Below are 17,905 nucleotides of genomic sequence, written 5' to 3'. Positions count from 1 at the left end.
ATTCTTCCTGGCAGGGTCATCCACTGCTGACTTTATCCCTGCACCCCATCCAGGTCCAGTTTGCAATTGGCACACTCATTTGGGTCTGGCTACAAATGTATGAATCGTCTCATGCTTTTCAGAAGGGCCTCGTGTAATGTCATTGCATGTGATTGGAGTTAGGCAGTGATGTCTTTGTTGGTTAATATGCAGATGTGTGTGAGCCTTCAACTCTTAAATCCAGGTTGGTAATAAATGCAACTGTACAGGACACAAGGACATGTCTTAGTGTCAATTTCTCGCTTTTTGTGCCCAATCTAAAATGCATTGTGTCTTGGCAATTTAATAAGGCAGCATCGGTTGTTCTGCTGCGGGCCTCTGCCTGCCGTGGGTCAGGTTCCCATTGTTCAGCACAACGCTCTCCGGGAGCAGTCCATCGGGCGGAGGAGCCGGCGGCTGTTTTATGCAGCCGAACCTTTAACCCTGTTTTCTCTCTCTCTGCCCAGGGCTTGCAGCACCTCCACGCCCACCATGTGATTCACCGAGACATCAAAGGGCAGAATGTTTTGCTGACAGAAAACGCCGAGGTGAAGCTTGGTACGTAAAGCGCTTTGACATGTTTTAGTGTTTAGTTAAAAAAAATAAAACTAATTTATGCCACTGCTAAAGGGACTCGAGTAATAAACCACTGATCCGACTGAGCCAGTGGTCGAAGCGAGGGGAAACTTGACATCACTAGTTTTATCTGCATTGTTCGTCAGCTCTGTTACCTTTTGCAACCCGTTCTATGGTTGTTGTTTATTGTAAAGTTAAAATATGGTTCTTTATTTATGTTATAGTTGCGCTCGATCCTGCCTTTGAAACTAAATGCCACTTGTGACCCGGCTGAGCTTCGATGCATCTAGACTCTAATATGCCAATTCGTGGGTCCACCTCCTCTCATCTCAGCTTCCTAACACCATGCCTCTTTCCACTGGCCCCTTTCACACATGCACCCCACTGCCTACAGTTCCACTGGGGATTTACGTCAATGTCTTTTTCCTTGGTTCCTGGAAGCAGTGACCGAAAAATTCATCTTTTTCTTCTTCAAAACCTGGAACCATTAGATATTGGCTTTTAGATTTGACGCTTTCATATATAAATATGTCCCTCAGTACACGATTACGTTGTTTTTGTTGTTTAGCATTTCCAGAGGAAATGGGTTTTGCAGGGTAAGCTTTCCCTCTTGGATGGTCAATTTACTGTCTTGAGCCGAACGATATGGGCCCTGATAACGTGTATGGTAACCCATGGCAATTGAAGGCTGACTGCCTCAGTCCAGGTCCTTACACGCACTGTCCCCAGAGCTGGACTTTTCAACTACAAATGATGGATCGCTGTATCAATCAATCAATCAAAGCTTTATTCGATTTTCAGATCAAAATCATAAAAGCATACATTAGGAAATACAGTAAAAATTTGATGCAAATAAAAGCAGTTAAAAAAGTTAAGACAAGGTTAAAACAATCAAAGACAATCAGAGCTATCACCCCAGATAAAAATATTATCAATATAAAAGATCATAAAGTGCATTTTAGGGTGATTGCATTGAATTCCGAAACTTGATGGCCAGTTTTAGGAAGCTAGTTACTGCAAAGATGATAAGTTCGTTTTCTAGCTGTAATAACCTAATCATGGCTGGTCTACAAGTGCGGATGCCCCAAGCCTTTAAAATTAGTTTCAGGAATGCCCCCCTAGGCAACTGATAACATTTACAGAATAAAACACAGTGGATATTTGATTGAGCAGAGATATCGTCACAGGGGCATGGTAAAATTTCATTTGACCGAATATTACAGACAGGAAAAGTAATCATACGAAAAAAAATACCAAATCTGAGACGGGTCAATAACATTCGAGCATAACAATTTGGCTGGATCGACAAGTACCCTTGAAGCCCTTCATATGTAGTTATTTGTTGGAAGTCAGTGACTGGCTTTTTAATTTTTTCCAAATTCCATCTGTTAATTGTTAGATGGTTGAGAGCCAACTCTCTTAACGATTTTCTGGACACCATTTCCATACTTGATGGCCTCGCAAAAAACTCGGGGTGTCCAAGGTCTGTTAACATGTTTTTTACGTAGGTGAGCCATTTAATGTTGCTTATTCCATCAAGTTTAAGACAGTTTGTAATTAAGTCTCTGTTTAATGAAGTCTCGTGGGTAACACAAATTTTATGCCACAATAGTATAGGCGCAATTTTAATAACATCTGAAATGTACAATAGACCCAGCTCAATATGTATAAAATAAGTTGCTGTTGAATTAGAAACTCCTAATAAATAGCGTAGAAACTGATTTTCTGTTTTTTGTATCAGTTGTGGGTTTTCAATGCCCCAGAGGCCAGCTCCATAAGTGGCAGTGGAGATGCATTTAGCTTTGTAAATTGCAATCAACTCTTTCACAGGTCTTCCACCTAGTTTGGCCGCAAACTTTTTCAGGGCGCCTATTGCTCGAGTGAAGGCTAGATTTCTGGCGTTGATAGCTACGTGCCAGTTTCCCTTCCTGTCGAAGTTTATTCCAAGGTAGGAAAATTGATCTGTGGTCTCGATCCTCTTGTCATCTAGAAAGATTGAACAAGGCGCTTTCTTTGTTCCGGGACCACAGGCCATCGTGTATGTTTTTGAGATATTAATTTTTAGCCCTCTTTATTTCATGTAATTTGCAAATTTCAGGACAGCCCTCTGAAGGCCAATCCTGGTTCGGGACATGATAGCAGCATCATCAGCATAAAGGAATAGTGGTGCCGAGGTTCCCAAAATCGTTGGGTAGTCATACTGTGACTCCGTTAGATGTTGGCCGATGGAGTTTATGTATAGGGTGAAAAGAAGGGGCGCTAAGATGCACCCCTGTCGCACCCCTCTCTTAATAGGGAATTTATCAGAACACTCACCCTTGTTTCCAAAACGTACCCTGGCACCTGCATCCCTATACAATGCTTTTATAAATTGGAGAATGTTAAAATCTATGCCCATTTCAGATAATGTGGACCATAATATCTCATGGTTCACACAATCAAAGGCGGAACTCAGGTCCACAAAAGTAACAAAAAGATTTCCCTTTTTTGCCTGGGTGTATTTTGATAAAACTAAGGCCAAGTTTAGACTCTGTTCTATAGTGCCTTTGCCTGAGCTGAATCCATACTGTAAATTTGAGACTACCTTATTTTCTTCTGCCCAAAGTTGTATCCTATTTAAAATTGCCCGGGCAGCTACCTTCATTAATGCGTCTAAGAGTGATATTGGCCGGTAGCAAGTGGGGTCATTTCTGTCTCCTTTTTTAAAAATTGGAATAACTATGGCTTCGGACCAGGACGGTAAAAACCCATGTCGATTAGAGTGATTTAAAACATTTGTTAACAGGGGTGCCCAAAGATCAATCTCAGCTTTGTAGACGTCTGTCGGGACTCCATCGGGGCCCGGTGCTTTACCTGAAGGGCTGTCTTTGATTGCGTTAGTGACCTCCGGGCAAGTAAAAATTATACCTAGCGGGAATGGATTCAATAGAGTTGTAGATTGTTGAGTATCTATCCCATCGGTTAAGGAATTACCATAATCAAAATTTTCAACTTTATCATATAATTGTTTAAAGTGGTTCACCCAGGTTTCCCCGTTAATAGCCATGTCTATAATATCTGTCTGTTTATTCTGTAGGTAAGGGGCATTTACCGCTTTCCAGAAGGCTGTATTATCCTTAGATTTAGAAGCTACGAGAAGGGCCAACCAGGCCTCTTTCCTTAATGCTTGTTTCCTCATTTTTACAGCCGAGTTATACAATTTTCTGGATTTGCGAATCTCAGCAGGGGATTTCATTGTTTCGTGCAATGCCCTTTTGAGAGCTTTGAGTGCTCTAGTGCAGCTTTTATCAAACCAACCATGACTATTATTGGTATTAGGTCGGTGCTCTCTAGTTAACAGTTTTTTAAGTTCAAATTGAATTTTTAGGAAGGAGGTCATAATTTCTGATGACTCCTCTGTTTCTGTCAGACAGGTAAGTATATCTGGTTGAGAGATTCCCATTAAGTTGTGCAGGAAATCTACAGGGTTTACCCTGTCCCATTTTATAGAGTAACCATTTTTTGTAGCTAGGTTAATAATAGGTTGATACGTAAACTTGTCTACGGAAGTCTGATGAGTCTAATTGGTTCAATGGTAGCAAAGCAAGACTACAACACCAAGCATGCATTAGTCTGACACCCAAGTCTAGACCCAGTGTACATAGTTACTTGGAGGGAGGGCGTCACTCTATATAGGAGCGATCTGCTAACATTTTATCGGCATTTTTAATCGGATAGAATGTGCCACCTATTCTCAGCCAGAATGTTTCGGACTCCGTTTACCCCAAAACACGTTCTATTCACAGTTGTGTACGTATTTGCACCGTTGCTTGAAGATCTTACGCTTGACTTGGTAGATAGTGTCAAAGAATATCCTAAGGTCTTCTCGCTTATTATTTGCAGTTGATTTTGGTGTCAGTGCTCAGTTGGACAGGACGGTAGGCAGAAGGAACACTTTCATCGGAACACCCTACTGGATGGCACCTGAAGTCATTGCGTGCGATGAGAACCCAGATGCTACGTATGATTACAGGGTAAGCATGCTGTTGAACTTCAAACTTTTTCACAGGCGAGCGCTGGACGTAAATGTGTGTTTGTGTGTAAATATATATATAAAATACCATTTCTTAGTGTGAGGATGGGCCTTTATTTACAAGAGGCAAAGTCTTGATTGAGTCATGATGCGCCTCTACTGCCTCAGCATTGATAATAGCAAGGATTGCTAAAGGTAGTTGGTCTCGCTTTTTGCCCTATTAGCATTGCCAGTCCTTTTTGCCAATGCTGTGTAGCGTATGCAACAAAAAACCCCCAAAAAACTTGACAGTTGTCCGCCTCATTCCATAGCCGCCCACATGAAGTTATCTAAGCTTACACCTGAGTTACCATGATGCGTGAACAGTCTGTCATCACACGGGCACCATTTTTCTGTTTACGTACCAATTTAAGATGGCATTTGCCATTTGGATCACTAAATTTAAAAAAAATCACTTTAGTTGTGCAAAAGCGCATTTTGCAATGCTGAGCACTCTGGCAGGTGCCGGCTCGCAAACAACACTACAAATAAGTAAAGGTCAGCTAGGCGCCTGGAGGAGGCCAAACGCCAGTTAAGGTATGGGAAAATCTATGAATAAGCTTGTGGGAAGGGGTTTGTGTTTTTGGGGTAAGAGAAACCACACATGAGGGATATAGATATAAAACATGCACTCTCATGCTGAAAGGAAAAAGAATTGTTCCCTGAATGAGAGCAGTGGAAGCATACAAACCATCCAATCAAGAGACCATGTTCCAGTGGAGAGCTGAGTGCAAGAAGAGGAAGGCAAGCCCTTGAATAAGAAGAAAGCAAGCGGTTACCAAAAGGCAGTCTTTCACATTCCTTCAGTGGACACATTAGTCATGACTCTGCCTGAAGAATGCATATCAAGGAGATCTGCCAGGATGACATGATCTTCCTCACATTTGTTTGCCAAATATCAGTCCTTGGATTGTGATTCGAGTTCCGATTTAGGAGTGAATTATTGGAACCCTGAAGTTTTTTCTACTCTTCCTTCCTACCATGAAAATACATTGATACTTGCCAAGCTAATTTTCAAAGTGTTGGAAGCTAAATATACAGTGTTTGTGAAAAGGGTTGTTTCCTACGGCATTCCTTGTGAATGCATTGCATTGTGTTCTGATGAACTTGTGCTAATGTCCTACTCTGGTGCTATCACTGAATTGTATCACTGTAGAGGCGAGGCTATGTTTACTATGTGTGAGAATGAGTGTGCGGGAGGCACAAGTGGATTCAGTGTGGGCACCAACAATATATCTCTAGCGCACGACTGTGGGAACGGCGCCTCACTTGAAAGTCGAAACAAAATGTCTTCTTCCTTGTGGCTATTTATCAGAACACACCTGCTGTTCTTTGTGTGGTACACACTGAAAAACGTGGTGAAATATAAAAAGTAGGTTGTGAATGGTAGCCTGGTTTATGTTTCCACAGTGCTCACTGCAAACCCCTATTTGGAGATGCAGGGACAAATGTGTGTGCATGCAGTCTGTCGGGAGTCTGTCTGGTTGGTGGAGGTGATGAGGGAGGACATGGACTGTCCAATCAGATCATCTTGATTTTCTAGAAAAAGATCATCTTCATCTCCTTGGAGAGAATCTTTAGAGACAAGCATTTACAATGCAATGGTCTCGGCATTGGTAAAGTTAGAGCTATTGGCATTGCTCATGACATTATTTTTGTTTGTTTTTGTTTTTAAAACATTTAAAGAAACGGCATTGTCATGAGCAATGCCAATAGCTCTAACTTTAACAATGCCGAGACCGTTGCATTGTAAATGCTTGTTAACTCAAGAAGCCTGACACTAGGCACCCGTAGCTTTTCTACCCAATCGTTGTGGCCTACTGCGAGGGATTAAGTCCACGTCCCACATCCTAAACTTGCTAATTGTACTGCTAAAAAAAAAAAGCAGCTCCCCCTGGGGAGTGGGATGGGAGGAGGTGCATCGCATGCTGTGACTACTTGCTGGACCATTGATATTCTGCACATAAAAAATGATCCGGGTTGACTATGGCTTTCTCCATTACAATCGCCTAAACTGCAGCAGCCTTTCCTGTTGAGCGCCAGCAATAGAGTCAGACTAGGGATGTGGTGGACTTGCTTTTCCCGTTGGAATGGCCGTGGGTGGCCAGAATATTCCTTGGGTGGGCTTGGCCCACCTCGCCCACCCTCTAGAACCGGGCTCGCTTGCAGCCTCGAACCTTCCAACAGGCACTGGAAGCAGTGAGGCCTGGCCAAGCAAAGACCCACTCTAACTGCCGGGTTGACAACACACACAGCTAAAATCATCCGCAACCGATGCACACTCCGCTATGATGTTTAACGTCTACCATCCTGTGAAAGACGGCTCGCTCAGTACTCAGTCTGTTGATATACCTAAGACGCACGTGCAGACTCCACAGCCAATGAACGCTTCAGCATTTTGTGCAGCACTTCAGGATTGGCAGGGGTGTCGCATTACGGGCTTCCCCTCCCCTCACAGATGATTTACTGAATATGTTTAGCTATGGGATTGGCTGTCATGCAACCCGGAAGTACTGTCATTCCTGACGAATATCTTCCGTTCAAAGAAGGAGCAGTGTAGCAGGGAACGGACTTTAAACTGCATTTACGGGTGGTCCGTGTAATTAACGGGCGATTGGTCACCTTTATGGCGAACCCGCGCGAATTCCCCACGCAGGTAATTGCACGAATCGATGCTTAAAACAATGTTATTCTCCTTAGGGGTAATAGTAGTAGGGTTCATCCACTTAATGTGTAACTAATCCGGTCTGCAGACACATGGGGTTTCCAAATCTGTCTTGTTTATGCACCACGGGAGAGAGCTTCACCTTACCGCAGGAAGCTGGAAAAGATGCGCTTCCTTTTCGTTTCACATTCCCCAGAATGTCCAAAGATTGACGGCCCATCCGGGACACTTTCATCGCACCAGAAGCAGACCTGCCGTACAGTAGGAGATCAGGTGAGGGAGCAACGCCGGGACACCACCGCCTTTCTCCGAGGCACAGCAGAAAATGCCTCGGAGAAAGGGAGCCTCATTTTCGGATTTGGGGGCGTGTTTTGCTGTTGTCTCCTCCCTGAGACTTCTCGCAAAAAACACGCCCCCCGATCCGAAAAAGACGGGGCTTCAACGGAGTGACTGGACCTCTTCTCCAGTTGCTGGCCAGCATTTAAGAGGCCAGCCAATGGAGAACAGGAGAGAAGAGGGGCGGGTGCAAGCCCCTCTTCTCAATGACATTAAATCTCCGGACTTCCGGTCTGCCGACCGGATGGTCCCGAGACCTAAAAATGAATTGGCCCACTCGGACTCGGGAGTTCCAGCTCTTGGAGACATCAGACCTCCAGTAACACATGAATATAGATCATTTCAAAGGCAGAGCACAGTGTCAAAGTCCAGTCTTTTGTTTTCACGGTTCAGTGAGTGGATGACCTAATTAGTAGCAAAAAAGAGTACCCCGGACAGAAACCTGCTAAATGACTCGCTGCCCTGAAGGCCCAGCTTTCTGCGCTTTTTAAGCATGTTCTTTTTAACTCCAGTGTGCCTCAGTCGTTTTGTGGCATATGGCTTCCTGGAGATTGTAGAAGTGATCGTAACGTTTGTTCGTTTTTGTGGTGGGGGGAGTTGAACATTCTCTTTTTGTATGGGAACTGGATGTGTATACATGTGTGATGTCATTGCATTTCGAAGAGTTCTTGCTAACGTGCTTCTTCATTTTGCAGAGTGACCTCTGGTCTTGCGGTATTACAGCTATCGAAATGGCTGAAGGCGCCCCCCGTAAGTAACTAATTTCTATTTCTCATGACATTGACATGGAACATTGGCTGGGCTTCTATTTTATGCAATACTTCAGTATGGGATCAGCTTGTGAGATTTTGTCTTTTTCCGATGCATGCGGGGTCGTAGTTTTTCAAGAGTAAATTTAATACACGTTCTGCCTTCTACATCAGATACGGTTGGTGGCAGAGCCCACATCATCAGTGCTTCAGTCCTTCGCTTTCATGTTGCACCCAGCAACATTCTAGGTGCTGCAGATGTGATTATTCTCGGTGGGAATCCTGGTTAGTAGAAGGAAAACTTAGACTGTAATGTGGTGTCCCTGGTTACTTGGCTGAAGCTGGCCTAACTTGAGGCAAATTAGAATTTGTTTAATTACCTATACCACTTAAGTGCCCTTGCGTAAATATTTTTCAGTGTTGTTTCCATTGGATTCGTAATATAACTTCTATGAATTCGATGACTGATTTAAAAAAGACTACTTCAATTTAGAAACTATTTAAATTGATGACTTTCTTTTGAACGCTGAATTTACGTGTCTACTAAAAATTAATTGCTTTCACTGACACTTTGAAAGTGTTTTGAACACGGTTTGTCAGATACATTTGTTCTATTCACACAACTAAAGTGAAGATACTGCAGTAAACACAACCTAATTGGTGACAGTAATTATTTCTAGACTCTGCCTGCTCTGTCGCTGGCTTGCAGTTTCTTACATTTAAAAGCGAGCTTTGTATGTAGGCTGTCTATCCTGTTCAACCGGTAGCTTCTCTGTAAAATAGCTGCTGTGGTTTTGTATTTTCTTTTTAATTTTATGACTATACTTCAGAGGCAGGTAGTTGCTAGGAAGCCATACAATGTTGGTCATGGTTGTTGGTCTGTCCACCTGGGTAGGATTGACTTTGGGAGGCTAAAGCATGAAGTATGCAGTAGGATTTATTATTGCAGATCACCATGAGGCAACATTCTCCATATATTTCGGGTCACAAATAGAAAACAGACAGGTTATAGAATCAACATTGTTTAACCTCTTTTTGATGGTGCTTTGCATCTGCACATTATAAATTTGTTAAAGTCACAGTATTTGTTGTAACACAGTTGTAATGCTACTGCTCTAATTTTTGTAAGTGTTGTCAACATTGCATTTTATCTGCTTGTTCGGGATATTAAACCATCTGCAAGTGTAGCTGGCCATGTAGAATCATTCTTGACAGTCGCCACGCTCAAAAAGTATTGGATGGAGAAAGTGCATTTAGCTGTGACTTGGTCACTACTTTTGACGGTCCCAAAAAAGGGACATTTTTCGGACTAAATATCTGACCCAAACATTTTAAGCGAACTCTGCTAGAAGGACGGTTTTGCTTTTGAGCTGGTAAAACTGTGTACTCTCAGTGAATAGCTACACAAAATATAAAGATTGTAACACAACAGATTGTTATGCTGTGTTGCTCCTGTCACAACTATTGGCAGTGTTACCTTTCTTTGTGAACCTAATTGTAGTTCCGTACCCTCACAAAAGGAATCCAGTTGAGGAGGGCAAGCACAGAAGCATCTTAATGCCCACGCCCATCTACACAGCGACTCCTTTACCACTTCCACCCCCACTGCATATAACAAAAACACAGTTGTTCACCGACTGGCAACTGCCTCAGTGACTCCATCTACAATTAGATTCCACCTACTGCTATCACGGTTTCCATGACCTCATCAGGTGCAATGCATCTCAACACCCCTCCCTCTGGTTATGAGAGCACGGCCCACTCATATAATTGGTCTGTTTGAAGCAACGCACTGTATACGCTTGTTGCAAATGTGCTGATCCGCTGTGGTGTTTACTGAGTTGTTACTGTTAATTTGCTGTTCTATTTGTCCTGAGGGTTGGGAAGTCAGACACCGTACTGGGAAACACCTCCGTGCTGAGCTGTCGCTATTAAACGTGTGTGAACAATGATGAGCTTCTTAAAGTTATCAATGTGGTTACAAGTAGGGAGGTGTTATGTATGCTTGTACTAATTTAGGACGCCACAGCTTGCATATGTTTTGAAAATGTTGGTAGCCATCAAAAAATATTTAAAGCAATTCAATTTTTCTTTTTCAGCTCTCTGCGACATGCATCCAATGCGAGCCCTTTTCCTTATCCCAAGGAACCCTCCGCCGCGACTGAAGTCCAAGAAATGGTAGGGTCAAATCATGGTCTGTGGTGTCAACTTACCACACACACATGATTTTGGTGAAGTCCCATGTTTTGTATTTCTTTTGGATTGCTGTAATATTGCTCCATCGCAAAATGGATTTCAAGCATTTTCCACTTATTTTCTTTCAGCCATCGATAGCAAGAGAAAGTTATTGATTTTGTTTCCTCTGTGCCCTGTTTTTTCGGAAATCCTGTAAAATGACTCAAAAAGGGGGTGGGGGTGACCTCCATTTTGGAATCAATTTCTGACCCTGACTTCTGCTTCAGCACTGTGGAACGTCATCAAACCTCTTCAGCACCACAGTGAAGTTAAAAACAGCCGCAGACCCCCTCACATATCCCTTTTAGTTCAGGGCAATTGAAATATATGAAGATTAGTGTTTTCTGTGGGTGTAATGTTTGTCACAGAATTGTGCGAAATTCAGAGCTTTATGAAGTTACAAAGTTTGTGAATGTATTTTTCACAATTTCACTGGCGGGAGATTGTTTCTGCAAAAAGAAAGAAATAAAAAGCGAAATTGAATGTTTTCCCAATGAACACGTTTTTCCTAGAAGAGCTTCCCTGGTAGAAAGTAGTTTTGCAGGATTTTTATAGGCATCAGTCTTTATTGCTCTCGGTGTAGGTCAAATAATTACAGATTTTTGATCAGTCAGCATTCTTTCCACTGGAATCCAACATATTGTGAAACCTTTGTAGAAAAATGTTTTATGTGCAAGTTTTTTTATCCACTGTAGAGAACACTCCATCACGATCATCTACATAGGATAGGATATAATTTTATAGAGCGCTCGATTGCCGAAGCGTCTTTGTACTAAAAGGTGAGATTGAGAGATTGCAACAGCTACGCCTGAACTTAGAGTACTGGAAACAACCATGTTTTTAGCGTCTTCCTAAAGAGAAGCCTATTCGACAACAATCTCAGAGATGGGCAGCTGGTTCCACAGTTTTGCTAGACAATAAGATAGGCTCCTTCTTCCCCATCTGGCTTTGCGAATTTTGGAGATACAGATGAGACCTTCGTCAGTGGGTCTGAGGTTTTTGGTGGGGATGTACCAGGAAAAGAGTTTCCGTAAATCTGCTGCCCCTCCGCCATATAGTGTCTTATGGACCAAGCATAAGGCTTTAAATTCCGTCCTTTGCTGAATCGGTGGCCAATGTAACGATCTGATGGCAGCGGAAGTGGGGTGACCCCAAGGAATGTCTAGTAATAGCCGGGCAGCAGCATTTTGTATTGACTGCAGTTATATCCTCTGCGCTATATTAATGCCTATATAAAGCGCATTGCAGTAGTCTAACCCCGAGAGGATGAGGGCCACTACCACTGACTCCCTCAACTCTTGTGGGATGAAAGGAAAATCTTCCTAAGAAGCTTCATTATAAAGAAGCAAGACGAAGTTGCGCTATTTACCTGGGCTGCAAAATTAAGCTGGTCATCAAAAATGACCCCCAGATTCTTAACTTTATTGGATGGCACGGGACATTGCCACGCCTCTGTCGGCCGCCAGGTTGGATTCCAGAGGGATAGCCCACTACCCTCCAATCTCTTATCTAACCAGTCCTATATCAACTCAGAAACGAAACTGTGGTTATTTCACATCTCTACCGCAAAGCGACAATATTTTATCTTTGGCTTGAAAACTTCAAAAGGTTGTTGTGCTATAAAGGCAGCATTTAATGAGAATTTATTTTCCCAAATCAGTTATTTCTTCAAGATGTTCAATAATAATTGTGGAATAATTAAGCTATCCTCTGCCAGTTTTCCGCAGACCAAGTGCGCGGTTTAAAAATATATGTATTTCTCCTGCAAATTTTGTTTTTGGCCGTGCACTTTCCTTTATGCAGTAGGATTTATTATGACATTTGAGGTTACCTTCGTGCTTCAGTTCACCCCAAAAAGGACTGTTTTGAAACTTTACTCAAGGGACCTATCCTTGTCTCTGGTAGATTCTGGTAAACTAAGAAAGTATTCAGAAGCCTCTAGCTAATGGACTTTGGAGGATTCATGATGTTGACTAAGTTGGCCTTGAGTGGACGATCCATTGGTTGGTCATGTTCTTGCACCCAGGAGGTTGATATTGAGGCCAGGTGAAATTTTAATTTACACCAGTGTACTCTTTCATATCTCCCATGGTACACATTCTGTACTTAATGTATTTTCCCCCCAAAGTGGTTTCACTCTTTCACATAAGATTTGGTTGCTGGAGAGTCATTCAAGCAAAAAATGTCTTGTGAGAATTGTGTGTTTTGCGACCACAACACATTTGTCTGCTTGGACTAGTCTCCAGGCTCCATCTTGAGTTATTTTTGTACTGGGGCTATGCCGTTGTGGATAAAAGCCACTAAAAATACAGCAAAATGTCTGGCCATTTTTGGCAGTTTTTCCCACCCCATCGTTTTACTGACATCGTTGTGCACGGTACCCCTGCTTTATTGTGCTAAAGATCTGTTGAAGTTAATAGAGGAATGAATGAATGAATGAATGATTACAGTCTTATATAGCGCATAGCTACCCGAAGGCATCCCAGCGCTTAACTCACTAGATCTTGAGGAAATCAGGCAAACAGGAAGGTTTTTAAACTCTTCCTGAACCTGAGATGGTTAGCTTCCATTCTGATGGAGTCAGGAAGTTTATTCCAAAGGGTGGCGGCTTGGAGGGAGAAGCGCCTGCCTCCCATTCGCACTCTCCTGGTTCTAGGAATCGCAATAAGCTTTTTATTTTCAGACCTTAGGACTCGTCCTGGTAGAAATAAATGAAACATAGATTGAATCAGGGAGGGTCCTATTTTATTAATAGCTTTATGGACTGTAGTCAGCGCTTTAAACTGTACTCTTTGCTGGACAGGCAGCCAATGTAGTTGACGCAGTGCTGGCTTAGCAGAAGTCTGACGAGGGATATCCAGCAGCATTCGAGCTGCGCAGTTCTGTACTGTCTGCAGGGTTTTTATGGTAGCTTGTGAGGTGCCTAAATACAGCGCATTCGAATAGTCCAAGCGTGAGAGAATCCGCGCCTGCACTAATATTCTCCTGGCCTCAAACGGAAGGAGTTTGATTATCTTCCGAAGTAGTCTGATCAAGGCATAGCAGGTTCCTGCCACCTTGCGAGCCTGAACGCCTAAGTTCAGGGCAGGATCAAGCCAGACCCCCAGGCTCTTAATTTGTTCTTTCGGTAGCGGTGGAGGGCCCAGATTAGACGGCCACCAGTTCTCTACCGTATTGGCTGGTTTATGACCTAGCAGCATCACCTCCGTTTTTGATCCATTCAACTTTAAGAAGGATCGGTCCATCCATTCCTTGACTTTATTAAGGCACAGGGAGAGGTTCTCAAATGGGGCACCCTGAGAAGCCAGGGAGATGATAAGCTGCGTGTCATCTGCATACGTTACCAGCTGTACTCCCCAGGGCAACACCACCTCAGCCAATGGCCTCATGTAAATGTTAAATAGGGTAGGGCTGAGGGAAGAACCCTGGGGGACACCGCATTGCAGACGCATTTGGGGGGAACAGGCATCATCCTCAAAGACCGCAAAAGTCCTATCGGACAGAAAAGAGTGCAGCCACTTTAGTGCGCCTCCTCCAACACCTACTTCCATCAATCTATGAATCAGGATGGAATGATTCACGGTGTCGAAGGCGGCACTAAGATCTAATAACACAATGGCTGCCCTATCTCCATTGTCCACAATCTTCCTAGCCTCCTCTACAACAGTGATTAGGGCTGTTTCGGTGCCCTGCTTAGCTCTAAATCCTGTTTGGGTGATATGGAGGGAATTGCTGCTCTCAAGATAGGATCCCAACACTGCGTTCACATGCTTCTCCGCCAGCTTACTAATGGTTGGCAGTAAGGAGATAGGGCGATAATTAGCCCAGTCTTCTGGGTTAAGGTTTGGCTTCTTCAATAAAGCTTTCACTTTTGCCTGTTTCCAGGAAAAAGGAACTGTGCCTGATGTAAGTGAGGCATTAATCACCTCTTGAATAGCTGGAGTTACAACATCTGACACCAACTTTAGGACGGTAGGCTGGGCGGGGTCCGCTGGAGAGCCTGATTTAAGATTATTCAAGAGGGACCATGCAGTAGGATAATCTAATTGAGAAAAATGACACAAACCGGTATTACCGGTGTCCATTGAGGGGGGCAAGATCTCTTCCTCGGGCAGTGGCTTAAACGAGGAGAAAATATTATCCACCTTATCGGAGAAATAATGCGCCAATTCATTACAGCGGGAGCTTGCCAGTTCAGGGTCGTTAACAGTGACCAAGGATTTGAAAATTTTGAAAATTTCCCTGGGGGCATTGGATGCCGAATCAATTTTTTCCTGATAGTAATTTGATTGGGCAGTTTTGATTCCCAGTTTATATTTCTTCAGGGCCGATTTATAGATGTCCTTGCTCTCTTCTGAGTAGTTTTTGCGCCAGTGTCTCTCCTGTTGCTTACAATGGCGCTTTAAAGCTTTAAGTTCCAATGTATACCAGGGTTTTTTATTGTTGCCCTTCCTATGGGACAGTTCACTTTTGGGGAGGATGACATCCAAAGAGGACGTTAGCCATTGGTTAAATTGTGTATCGGCTGTCAAAGGGTCCTGGGAGAGCGCAGGTAATGAGTCACTCAGTTCCTTCCTCCACCTCTCGGTAGAGAGTTTGGACCAGACCCGTATGGACCTCCTTGTTGTATTGGAGGGCTCAGACAATATCAATGGAACCCCGAGTGCCTTGCAGTGCCTGACAACTAGAACTGCACCCAGCCTGGGAGATCCCTCCCTAAGATGGCCGCCGCGTTCCTTCCCCTCGCCTCCTAGATCGAGGCCGGACTGAGCCCTAGATCGGCAGTGTCTCGCTTGGGGGAGAGGTCAGGTAGTTTAAAAAGCCACAAAGCCAAATTAAACCATAACACAAATTACAAAAGTTCAATTTAAAAATACTGCTAAGCGCCGATTTTATTTGCAACAATCGTGATGACAAGTAAACATGTGCAACTCCCGGCTTCCGCCTCAGGAGAAATAGCGAGTCTGGAAACGTCTAGAATTGAATGGAGAAAAAATTTACTAGAACCATCATCCAGATAATATGGTAAATTGACTCATTTTGTACAGATTCCACTGCAGTGTCACAAAATGCGACACGGAGAGCACTCTATGCCCTTTCATTAAAACTAACAATGTATCCAACGATGTTGGCGGCGTTATAAAGTCGCCCTGTTGTGAACCAGTTTATCGGTTTGCAGTGGTAAGTTATATTGACTCCCTTAGGGAAGATATTGACTTGGAGAGCGCGGCATACATTGCAAAGCAGATTAAAATACAGATAAGTGCGAACTATAGGACAGATATAAACAAATAAAATTGAAATATTGACATTGCGCGTGTTATTGGAATAGTAAACCCATAGGTAAAAAAAACGTATCCCACAGTATCCGATGACTACCCACCGTGCTCACAAGAATACGTAGATAGTTGTACATTTTTCTGAATGTGATGAGGAGATGCATAGAAACAGTAAACAAAATGCCAGTGGGAACAGATGTGCGCCACACTGGGATATCTGATGGTTGAGGAATTCAGGACGTTTGCGACCTTTGAGCTAAGTTGCTGACTTGTGCAACTAGGGGCTTGTGTTCTAATTCTGCTTTCAGACTGGATCAAACTCTTTTTATTCTGTGCACTTTATTTATAAATGCATTTCGTTGAAGCACTAAACGTTGCAGAGGCATTAACTGGAGTCAGAAATAAGGGGGGCACGCAGATACTTGCAAATAAACCATTGTTGGAGGATTGCTAGGGGAAGAGAGACCAGGGAGGGAATGAGAGAGAAAAGTATGAAGTCAATCAAAGTAGATAGTAATACATGGAATTTGTCACCAGCGAATGAGAGTTTTTATGTAAAGTCAAATTAATGCACTATGCGTAGCTCGGAGGCAAGGCTGTCTCAGATAGGTGCTGTTAGAAATACTTTCTAGATACCTGCTTAATATGAAACGTTTGTATTTCCAGTCTTGGGGGATTAACATCCTAGACCTCCAGCTGTCCTAGACAGATAGCATATAACCGAGATGGGGAGGGGGGGGGGGTGGTTCTTAGGGGACTCAGTGTGATGGTGGCCACTGTCGCTTAATACTAATGCCCCAGGGCCATGAATACGGCTGCATTCAACGTACAGCTTTACCCTCTCTACGTGTATCGCCAGGATTACCAAAGTAGCAGATTTATTGCTTTTCTTTGGAGATTGAAGTTGATTAGAAACACAGATACAGCAAGACCCAGTAGCGTACGCTCACCAGGCTCATGTCCAGTCAGAGATGGGGGACAGATGGCCACTTTTTGCTGTGTTTTGATGTTAGAGACAGTCCTCAATCTCTATAAATTGGACTCTCAAAGGGCCTTTCTATCTTTTATGCTGGCGCATGACTGTCATTATCGCACAGTGGACTGAAGGCTGCGCTTGGGTTGGCGGGGCTGTGCATGCATATTGTAGCGTTTTTTGCTGTACACGTGCAGCCATAGAAGAGGTTCAAAATGGTTTGCACAAAATATTAGAATGTCGTAGCACCTTTTTGGGCTACACTGTCACCCCAAACAGTTGTACAGGTTTTCCATGCAAAATTTGATTTTAGAACTGTGTCCCTTTGGCTAGTTTTTATATTCTGTGGTAGAAACTTCAATGAATCTGCCTTCAGACGTCCTCCAAGGGGCTGTACTAAATATAGAGCAGTGAAAAGAAAGTTTGCTCAGAGTACCAACATTTAGGGTCTTATACCTTAAAAATAGCAGATTGCAGTCAAGATTATCAGTGTGAGGGCGCACCCAGAGAATTCTGCCGGTCCGGGCAGTTATTTAAGGCCAGTGGGCAGTTGAGGATTAAACGTGCACAACTTCTGAATGGCAAGGACCTGAAATGTTGAAACTGTTTCAGAATCCGGGCAGTCACTGGATACTACCCGAGACCTGGATTATCACCATTGTGTTGGCAGACAAATCTGTCTTGAAAAGGTCCTATTCCATTCTTTCAAGAGCATTGAGACTAATTTAGGATTTCTCGCTAAATGGCCTTTAAAAAAAAAAAGTAACATTAAGATGTCTGCATAGAACCGCTTGACGCCTCAATGGACTGTTCAGAGTTGAGGCTGACATTGGATGTGTTATTTTGATTGCTTGTTTTACCAATAAGAATGTCCCTCCGATGTACTGGCAGAGTTGGTACTAGTTACTAAGGTGTGAATTGCGAGGATTTCTAGGGGAGAAAGTTTCTCTTTGAGTTCTCAACATTTGAGTATGTCTTAATATAAAATGCTCAGTGGATGGGGCACCTCTTGCAGCTCTCACT

General features: G+C 43.3%; 1 protein-coding gene across 12 annotated transcripts in view; it reads left to right on the top strand.

Annotated features, from left to right (window-relative positions):
• Nucleotides 1-17,905, top strand: part of MAP4K4 (mitogen-activated protein kinase kinase kinase kinase 4) — a 528,397-nt gene that overhangs the window by 340,644 nt on the left and 169,848 nt on the right. For all 12 annotated transcript variants that reach the window (XM_085622755.1, XM_085622753.1, XM_085622748.1 and 9 more), the window contains exons 6-9: nt 486-576; nt 4,477-4,607; nt 8,342-8,396; nt 10,495-10,573. In XM_085622755.1, the coding sequence (XP_085478881.1) occupies nt 486-576; nt 4,477-4,607; nt 8,342-8,396; nt 10,495-10,573 (356 nt within the window). The remainder of the gene's footprint in view (nt 1-485; nt 577-4,476; nt 4,608-8,341; nt 8,397-10,494; nt 10,574-17,905) is intronic.

The sequence above is a fragment of the Triturus cristatus genome, chromosome 8 (assembly GCF_964204655.1).
Source record: "Triturus cristatus chromosome 8, aTriCri1.1, whole genome shotgun sequence".
Classification (NCBI taxonomy): domain Eukaryota; kingdom Metazoa; phylum Chordata; class Amphibia; order Caudata; family Salamandridae; genus Triturus; species Triturus cristatus.
Note: the sequence above shows the minus strand (reverse complement) of the source record. Positions and strands in the feature narration are given on the sequence as shown.